Source organism: Boleophthalmus pectinirostris, unplaced genomic scaffold (assembly GCF_026225935.1).
Source record: "Boleophthalmus pectinirostris isolate CB_2022bp ecotype Guang Dong unplaced genomic scaffold, ASM2622593v1 HiC_scaffold_20, whole genome shotgun sequence".
NCBI lineage: Eukaryota > Metazoa > Chordata > Actinopteri > Gobiiformes > Gobiidae > Boleophthalmus > Boleophthalmus pectinirostris.
The window spans coordinates 1,364,243-1,374,172 of record NW_026571153.1 but is presented as its reverse complement, the minus strand read 5'-3'; the positions used below and the strand labels follow the sequence as shown (position 1 = coordinate 1,374,172).

The following is a 9,930-nucleotide window of genomic DNA, read 5'->3' as shown; positions in this document are numbered from 1 at the left end:
TGCAAATGTTCTTTCTTTGACCAAACGGAGGAAGACGTTGCCGTGTTCGTTTTCTGTGTAACAGAAACATGTTTTTGTGTTTTAAACAAGACTAATTGTTTTTTAATGGAAACTGTGTCTGACAGTCTCCAGAGAAGAAACAGATCACTGGAAAAGTTACACAGTGTGCTTTAGAGCTGCATCTCTGTTCATTTGTTGCTCAGTTCTCTGACAGACTGTTAGCGCCCTCTGGTGGTTGTTTAACAGAACACAGTCTTGGCATTAGAAATGTCTGAAGTATAAATACAGTGATGGTTTCTACATAAACAGAGTCTCCCTGAAGCACAGTTTAGAACTGTGAGCCTCTGAGCTAAAAGGACGACATGACTGATGTCAGAAAAGTGCAAAAGCTCCTTCTATAAAGCAGCACAAACTGACAGAGTGGCAGTGGTTCAGAGGTTCAGTATTTGCCCACAAATCACAGGATCACTGGTTAAAACTTCCTCCAGTGTTTCCTCCGTCAGATGTTTCTGAACAGCAGAGCCGTCCTCTAACAGGAGCGAGTGTCCTAAAGAAAACAGAAATAAAACAAAAGGTCACAAAAAATATTATTAAAGACATGTCATGTGTTCTTCAGTTCAATAACAGGTTAAAAGAATAAATCTGTTTGTTTAGTCCCTGCGCCCCCTGCTGGAGCAGGTTTAACTCTGTGAGTGAAACATGAGATGAATTCTTGTACCTTGTTTCTTGGAAGCTCGGATTACAGCTGCACAGATGAAGAACAAAGAGCCAATGATGATGAAGCCCATCATGACAATGTGGAAGAGGAACTGACCAAAGCTCTCATGTTTAGCGCCCCCTGCAGCAAAAAAAATAATTTATGAACAAGTCAGAATGAAACTGCAGATGCATCCAGAATATGTGAAATGTTAAATGTGTTTTTCCCATACAATAAAATATTTGTTTTGAACTGTTAATTGCCACGGCAACAATCCTCATTTTTCATCATTGTGAAACCCATGGATAGACTCAGGTACAACAATAAACCACTTCCTACAGATGTGTTTCCCACGTTCAAGTGTGGAGGCTTTGAAGACAAAAAGAAACATCTGGCCACATAATACGACCCGAGTGAAGTTACCATGACGCTCCACTGAAGTTTGCCTCTTCAGAAAAATGTGACCAACAGGTCAAATGATTTACTCCAAAACTTCACACCGACCGTGGGAATAGTTTTATTCCACACTGGGATTTATCTACATTATTCTACATTACACTTCGCTGCTATGGCCTGTACATGTGTGAACATACATAAAGTTTTCAAACATTATTGCTGAATATAGGTCCATGGAGCATCAGCACAAAATCAGATTTGTTGTATTTCTCACTGACCTTCTTGTATTTCCTCCTGATCTTCTTGTATTTCCTCCTGATCTTCTTGTGATCCAGGCAGGGCTGGAGCTGGAGTAGACCTTCTGTTTGGAGTCACGTTTATCTCAAAATACACTGTGGAGTTTGAGAAAGTCAAGTCCAGAAGATTCATGACATTTACAGAAGAGCAGCAAAACTTACCAGTAGAAATAAACCTCCAGTCTCCTCTGTCTCGGTCGTAGTTGGCCACCATCTCACAGCGATACTTCCCCGAGTCGAGGGCTGTGAGGCGGGTGAGGAGGAGCTGCACCTGCCCCTGTTTCAGAGCTTCTCTGTGGAGCTTCACTCTGCCTCTGAACTGTGCGTCCTGGATTTCTGATTGTTCCTTTCCACTTATCATGTCCAGTACCTTCTTCTGCGGTTCTGTCAGGAGTCTGCAGTTCATGTGGAGCTCAGACAAGTTCATGTTGTTCGGCCTGTTTAACTCTACGGTGATGTTGGTGCCCTCCTCTGCTGAATAGAAGATGCTTTTCAAACTGGACTGAGCTGGAAAGAAAAGTTTGTTAAAATTGATCAAAGTTTATTTCAGACCCATATTACACTATTTTCTGATCTGTCCACAAACATAGTTAGGACGCCTGCCCCGCGTCTGCCTCTCCCTGCACTCCCCGTTTGTTATTTGTTGTCTCTCATTTGCGTGTGCTGCCGGTGTCCTGGCCCTGATTGGTGAGTTGCATCTCTTCTCTGCTGGGTTGGATTCTGTTTCCTGCTGCAGTGGTTGGAGGACTGACTGATGCTCCTCCGATCCCCTGACTGAACCTTCACCCAGTAAAAGTGCCGTGCTCCTGCTCGTCCTGCAGCTGAACTACAGCATGAGCTTCCACCTTCCGTACTAGACCTGTCTCCCATTTGCCTTCTGTTGAATGTAACGGTGGCCCCATCCACACTAGTGTGTATGTGAGTAGTGTTGTTGTGGGTGCAGGGTTCGTTCACACTAATCCGTGGAAAACATCTCCAGAGTCTGAACGATCTGGTGCCTCCAGCTCCACGAGTTCATGTTGGTCTAGATGTGATGGGGACTGTGTGACTCCTGAAAACTCTGATACTCTGATGTAGGAGCTGGAGTCTCGTCCTGATTGGACACGTCACTGTGACTCGCTCCTTCTGATTCTCTGGGTTTGTGACATCGTCATGTGACGATATTGTGGAAAACAGTTTAAACAAACCAGAGACAAACGAGAAACAGCCGAGATACAACTACTATGCTCGTCTTAAAATCCACTGTTATGTTCAGTAACAACTGAACCTCGTCATTGGTCCATGAAAAGACTGTTTCACTCTTGTCATCCTCCTCAGCTCGAACATCGGCTGCTGCAGACACGGTGCTCCTCTTCCTTGTTTTTCCCGCCCAGTGACGTCGTGAGGCCAGACTAGTCATGTGACTAATGTTTCAGGCAGATTCGCGTTACTGTGTGGAGGGAAGACTTTGATAATAAACACAGAAACGACGCAAATCGTTTTTGATACGGTGATTTGTTTCAGTGTAAATGTGACCTGTGTAATGTGAGACACTAGACACCTGTTGTTTGTGACGGCCTTTTCTTTAATCTGAAGTTATCAACTTGGAGATATTGTTAAGTTGTATTGGGAATTTCTGATATAAAGTCTTGTAAATGGTCACATTTTTCTATAGCACTTTTCCACCTTCAAGGCTCAAAGCGCTTTTGCAACAAGGAACCACTCACCCAGTCACACACACATTCATACACCAGTGTACACAGACACTGTGGGCAAGGTGGGTTAAGTGTCTTGCCCAAGGACACAACGACAGCATTCATCTGTGGAAGCTGGAATCACACCAGCAACCTGTGGGTCAGTGGATCTGACGCTCAACCAATGATGTTTATGTCAAGAGCTGGAATCAAACTGCCAACCTTCAGATCAGTGGGCGAATGCTCCACCAACTGAACTACTGCCCCCCAGGTTTTAGACAGTTTTACTGTCTAAAACTTTTGTTGTTGTTGTTGTATTTATTTTATAAAAGCCACTTCATTTAAATCACATCTAATTTGTGTTACTTTCCTTTGTCAATACCATAAACAGACCTGAACTTGTGTTTTGTTTCATTCACATGTTTAACACATAAACCTGCACGTTTAGGTTCTTTCTCTCAAAGTGAAAACACTCTGTACCACCTTGTGATGTCATCATGTGGTGATACACGAAGTGTTCCACTTTTTAAACTCCACACACCTTCACCAGAATCATCTGAATCATTTCTGTCCTGGAATTTTTGTTTACCAATCTCTACTAAATTAAAGGTAAAAGGAACTGTTCATTTGAAAAAAAAACCAAAAACAAACGACCACTTCATGACATCACAAGGTGGACCAGAGCATTTGGAGCTTTGTAAATGGACACAGACTGTTCAGTCCAATCTACAGGTTTTATAAACATTACACTTTCCAAAATGCTGCACAGACAAATGACAATAATAAAGAGAGTAGATCATAAATAAAAACAATAAATAAAAACATTAAAATAAAGCTAAAAGATTTATTAAAGCTAAAAATGTTTAAATAAATCAAATAAAAATAAAAGACACAGGGGACCACACAACTCACACAGTGTTAAAAGGCAGAGAAACAGTCCACCAGAGGGAGCTGTTTGACAAGAGAGAATGTGTGAATGAAACAAACACAAGTCCAGGAGAGTTTCTGATGAGGAAAACAGCGTCAGAACACGACTCAGATCTCACAAGAGTCTGTTTAGTGAAATGTTCCACACTCACCTGAGAGAAAAGTCAGACCAAGCAGCAGGAGCCAGAGCAACATCATCCAGAGGAACTCCATTCCCAGAGCTCTACAAACACACACACCACACACTTTTAGTTCAGTTTGTGCTGTTTAAACCGTTTTTTTCCTTTTCAGACTCTTTTTTGACAGTGAGTGTGTTTACAGCACATCAGTGTCTCGGTTATGATCAAGTTTTTTGGTCCCCTGGTTTCTTCATGGTGCATGTAAACGCAGTGTCCCGGTTTCAGTGTGAAGGTTATTAGAAACTGGGATACTGTAGCTGGTATATTCCGATAGTAACCGGAATACTGTGGAATGTAAACGCAGTATCCCAGTTAATGCAACATAAAGTTGAGTCACATGTGTCCAGAAGACAAACTTTCCAGTTTTTTCATCACAACAGAAGCGACATAAATAAAGTGACCGACATAAATAAAGTGACCGACATAAATAAAGTAAATAAAGTGACATAATATATATATATATATATATATATATATATATATATATATATATATATATATATATATATATATAATGACCATACATGAGTGAAATTACTACGCTAAACCTGCACACGTCTGATCTCTGAAAACATGAACCATCTCACACACACACACACACACACACACAGACACACACACACACACACACAAACACACGCACAAACACACAACACACACTCACACACTCACACACACAAACACACAGACACACACAACACACACACACACACACACACACACACACACACACACACACACACACAGAACACACACACACACAGAACACACACACACACACACACACACACACACACACACACAGACACACACACACACACAGACACACACACACACACAGAACAGACACACACACACACACACACACACACACACACACACACACACACACACACAGACACACACACACACACAGAACAGACACACACACACACACAGACATACACACACACACACAGACACACACACACACACACAGAACACACACACACACACACACACACACACAGACACACACACACACACACACACACAACACACACACACACACAGCACACACACACACACACACACAGCACACACACACACACACACAGACACACACACACACACACAGCACACACACACACACACACACAGAACACACACACACACAGAACACACACACACACAGAACACACACACACACAGAACACACACACACACAGACACACACACACACACACACAGAACACACACACACACACAGACACACACACACACACACACACACACAGAACACACACACACACACTTCATCATCATCTGTCACAGAGAGAAAACACTCATGTTCCACTGAGTTGTGTCCTTTAGTCTGACAGAAGCTGAACCACATCAGTGACACAAGGAAAGAACTGTTTGTTTTTTTTTTTTTACTGGGCTGATGTGTCTATTGTGGTTCTGGTTTATATGTGGTAAAGTTGAATTTATTTATGCAGAAGATTTGAATGAAGAATCTTTTGCAGTGTTGAACATGTTTGGAAATGTTGGGTTTGATCTGTGCAGTGGATCAGAGCTCCTCACTTCTGGGGAGGAACCTACCAAACTTCCTCTGCTAAAGGAGCTCATGGTTTGTTTTTTTCCTGGTTTATTAAATTAAGTTAATTTTTGCACTTGTGCATTTGTAAGATTATTTTCATGTATACAGGCCCCCTCCCTCTGCTTCTGTTCATCCTCCAGCCTGATCAATCTTTTTTTTTTGGTGACCCACCCTTTGGCTTTCACAAACTTATCACACAGATTACTCCAGACTTTTCTACACTGATTTTTGTCCGAGCCTAAAATATTGGCAATCTCCTAGCCAGACTGACGCCACCTAGTGCCTCCGCTCAGTGTCATGTGATGTTCCCTCCAGCTCTAGGTCAAGAATCAGAATACACTAGACGATCTGAAGAACCCCAGAAGTTGTAGACGGCGCACAGGCCAATCAGCTGTGAGCTGTGAAGTCATGACGTCATCGTAGTGTCTGTCTGTGTCCCTTTTGTGCAACAGCACAACAGTAAACACAGTTGTGTCGAGATCGATATGGACAAAGACAGACATTCTGTGTTGTCAACGATTCCCCAGATCCCGAGGATTTAAAGCCGGAACAAAAAGAATGTTTGGTGAGTTTGATCTCGGGGAAAGACGTTATTGTTCTTTCTTCCTACAGGATTTGGAGCTTTACAAACGTCACGACCAAACAGCAGCAATTGGTTCAATAAAAAAGTCCCCGTCTACTGTCGAGTGAAAGAATCCTAATGCTGCAGGTCACACGGTTTCCACCAAGTGAAACCTGATGCATCAAGCAAATTTTACTTTAACTGGATGAAAAATATGACCATGCATTACCCAAACATGCAGGGATGACGCTAACACAGGCACGTCCAAACTACGGCCCGTGGGCCAGATGCGGCCCTCAGACAAATTTATCTTGGCCCTCAGGCTTCCAGCTGAATTGGCCCAAATTACCTTAAAGCAATTAAAAATGAACTTTTTACTGTAATTTTTTTTTTTTTTGAAAATTGACCTTGATATTTAGTGTGTGGTTTTAAGGATCTTAGTGTGAATAAAGTCTGATGGTTCATTCTAACGTGTTAAACCTGCACATATTTCAATTATTCACTGTACTGAGCACCAGTCTACTGCCCACGATCGACCCTCTGCTTCATCTGTGTTTAGAGATGTGGCCCTTGATGAAAAAAGTTTGGACACCCCTGATCTAACCCGTCTTCAGCCATGTTTGTGATGAGGAACAAATACATTAATACTCCTTCTTTAAGTAAATGTAGTTTTTCTCTCTAAAAAGGCATCGACAGTGTCATAAAACAAGTGTGACGCCCACAATGTGCGCTTATATAGTTTTTTATTTAATGTAATGACATTTTGTAAATGAGGAACAGTGGTGGTGTTTTATTTTGAGATGAACAATTTCAATTCCAATTTTGTCCACCAGATGTCAGCACGTGCAGTGAAATGGTTTGGAGGCTCTGGCTTCTGCTTCTGATATTGTTATTTTGTGAATATGGCAATGTTCTGATACAGTTAAAACAAAAGGTACAGTTATAAAAGTGATGTCATGACAAGTTCATTTTATCACATTAAAAAAAAATTGATTATTAGGCAATAAACATTATTATAAACAGTCACAGTTTTATTTATAAACTGTTATTACAGAGTGGAAAGAAGAGAAAAGAATATTGTACGTAACTGTGATTTCTTTGTAAATTGTAATTTTTTGTATAATGTTCTTGTACAATTAAAGTTAATCGTCAGTAGCAGAAATCCAAGGCAACAGAAACTAACGTCTTGTTTATTTACTTTATTTCGGTGCCGACGTCTAAACCAACTAAAAGCTGTGGTTGTTCCGACTCATGCTGCTAGGAAGTTCTGAAAAACCCTTGGTGATGTGCTGTTGTTTGGTCATGTGTAAAGGGAGATTTAAAGAGCTGAAGTGGCTCAGTTATTCTTTCCTTTCGCTCTTTGTTCTCATTGCTCTTTCTGTTCTGCTGAACCAGGTCGGGGTTTGAGGAAACTCACGAAGAACAAGACAATTAAAGCATTAAAAAAGAAATTTAAAGCATTAATCTTAAACAGAGCTTTTCCAGAGGTGCAAAGTTACTTTAAAATACTGTGTATTTTTCAATCAACACACACTTACAATTCTATTGTAGACACACACACACACACACACACACACACACACACACACACACACACACACACACACACACACACACACACACACAATAGAATTACGCAGCAATAATAACTAACAATGAATAATAATACAGGTTCATACATCTGCAAAATAACCACAAGTTTAAACTCAGAAGCAAGAATCATTTAAAATATTTTAGAACGATAAAATTTCTTTCTCATTATTTACAGCAGCTTCAAATTCTGCACAGCAACAACAGTTTGTGGTTACGAGTCAAGTGTCAGGGATGAGTGTTGACTGTGTTTCACTGCCATGGTTTTTCCTTGTGTCTTGACTTTTACACAACTAGATTTGTAGGTTAGGGACTTGGTTCTGTCGCTGTGCACACCACAACAACCACACACACTGATGTTATTTCACCTTGTCTTTAGAGGATGAATGAAGGAAGAAAGACTGAGGTGCAGTCACCTGAACAGATCTAAAGTCATAACAATAAGACGGCGTTAAGTTTAACGTTTTCTAATGGAGAAATTTGGACATATTTATTATTATTTATCACACATTTGTTTCTTGTACTGCTGCTTCAGATGATTTCAGACACATAAACCACAGACTCATGACACTGCTGGGCAAGTTACTTTAAAACTGTAATGTGTTATTTATTACTCAATACTGACATTTCAGAGTATTTAGTTACATTACAATATTACTGTATTTAAAATATAAAACATTACATTACATTACTCTTGCATTAATGTTTATGTTACTCTCGTCAAAATAACTGCTATAAATAAATGCTGAAACTTTTGCGCCGTATACACTGAACCAGGACTAAACCAGGACTAAACTGGGACTAAACCAGAAATAAAACCAGGACTAAATAGGACTAAAACTGGACTAAAACTGGACTAAACCTGGACTAAACTGGGACTAAACCAGCACTAAACCAGAACTGAACCAGGACTAAACCAGCACTAAACCAGAACTGAACCAGGACTAAACCTGGACTAAACCAGAAATAAACCAGGACTAAAATAGGACTAAAACTGGACTAAAACTGGACTAAACCAGAAATAAACCAGGACTAAAACAGGACTAAAACTGGACTAAACCAGGACTAAGACAGTGAAAACTCACTGAAGCATCAAAACTCTGAATGACACATTTGGAACAAAGTGAACAAAAACACACTCAAAATAAGACTTTAAATAAAATCCACTCTTTGCTTTACTGATAATCGCTTGTGGTTTGCCTGACATTGACCTGCGGAGGCGCAGGTGCTTTGTTTGCAGCCTTTTGTTCGTACTTGTCTTGTCTTTGTTTGTTTTTGTAAACACTCTCAAACTAAAAAGCTGTTTTGTTCGTATTTCAAATGTTGTTAATCAACCTAAATTAGAAAAATAGAATGAAACTGCTCAAAAATGCAGTGTAAACTCAACTATTAAACACAAATCAGGATCAATATTTTCAATCAAATACACTCACTCTATGTTCATGAGGATGATTTGGCTGTGAAAATGAGTTTAAAAAGTACTTACAAGTTTTATTCTGGCATCTCAAAATATTCACATGGATGTCGATACGAACGTCTAGTTTTTCCTCCTCGAGTAAAGCTGCATGTTTAGTGTGAAAGGAGGAGCAAATGAGGCTGCACAGGTTGCTCCTCCCAGATGTGCCAAAAGTGAAACCTTCCACTGTGTTTCCTCTTCGGTAACTTTTGTGTGGGAAAACCACCCCATCTGCTGGTCAGTAGATGTCACTGACTTGTCTGTAATTTTCCACTGAAGGCAAAGCAAGTTTATTTGAACAGCAGAAATATAAATCAGCATCAAAACATTTAAATGTGTCGGGAATTCATGAACATCTCACACGTGTAGAACTGAAGAACGAGCAGGTGAAAAGTTCATGCTGGATTAATATGTATTTTATAAGATTAAAGTCATGACATTGTAAATGCTTCATGCTTTGCTCTGTTAAAGTGTGTGAGTGTGTGAGTGTGTGAGTGTGTGAGTGTGTGAGTGTGTGAGTGTGTGAGTGTGTGAGTGTGTCTGTGTGCATTTGTCTAGAGACGCACGCAGTCTGC

At 40.4% G+C, this 9,930-nt stretch overlaps 1 protein-coding gene across 2 annotated transcripts in view; it reads right to left on the bottom strand.

Annotated features, from left to right (window-relative positions):
* The window catches only part of LOC110173596 (uncharacterized), a 29,520-nt gene extending 20,056 nt beyond the window's left edge, over positions 1–9,464 (bottom strand). Inside the window, exons 1-6 of one of the 2 annotated variants that reach the window (XM_055156265.1) lie at positions 9,386–9,464; positions 4,142–4,212; positions 1,552–1,896; positions 1,372–1,485; positions 719–838; positions 1–547 (exon numbers count right to left, since the gene is read on the bottom strand). The exon at positions 1–547 is cut by the window's left edge and continues 1,310 nt beyond it. In XM_055156265.1, coding sequence (XP_055012240.1) covers positions 432–547; positions 719–838; positions 1,372–1,485; positions 1,552–1,896; positions 4,142–4,202 — 756 coding nt within the window. In that variant the 5' untranslated portion in view covers positions 4,203–4,212; positions 9,386–9,464 and the 3' untranslated portion in view covers positions 1–431. The remainder of the gene's footprint in view (positions 548–718; positions 839–1,371; positions 1,486–1,551; positions 1,897–4,141; positions 4,213–9,385) is intronic. The other variant, XM_055156264.1, reaches the window with a different exon arrangement.
* Between the last annotated feature and the right edge of the window lie 466 nt (positions 9,465–9,930).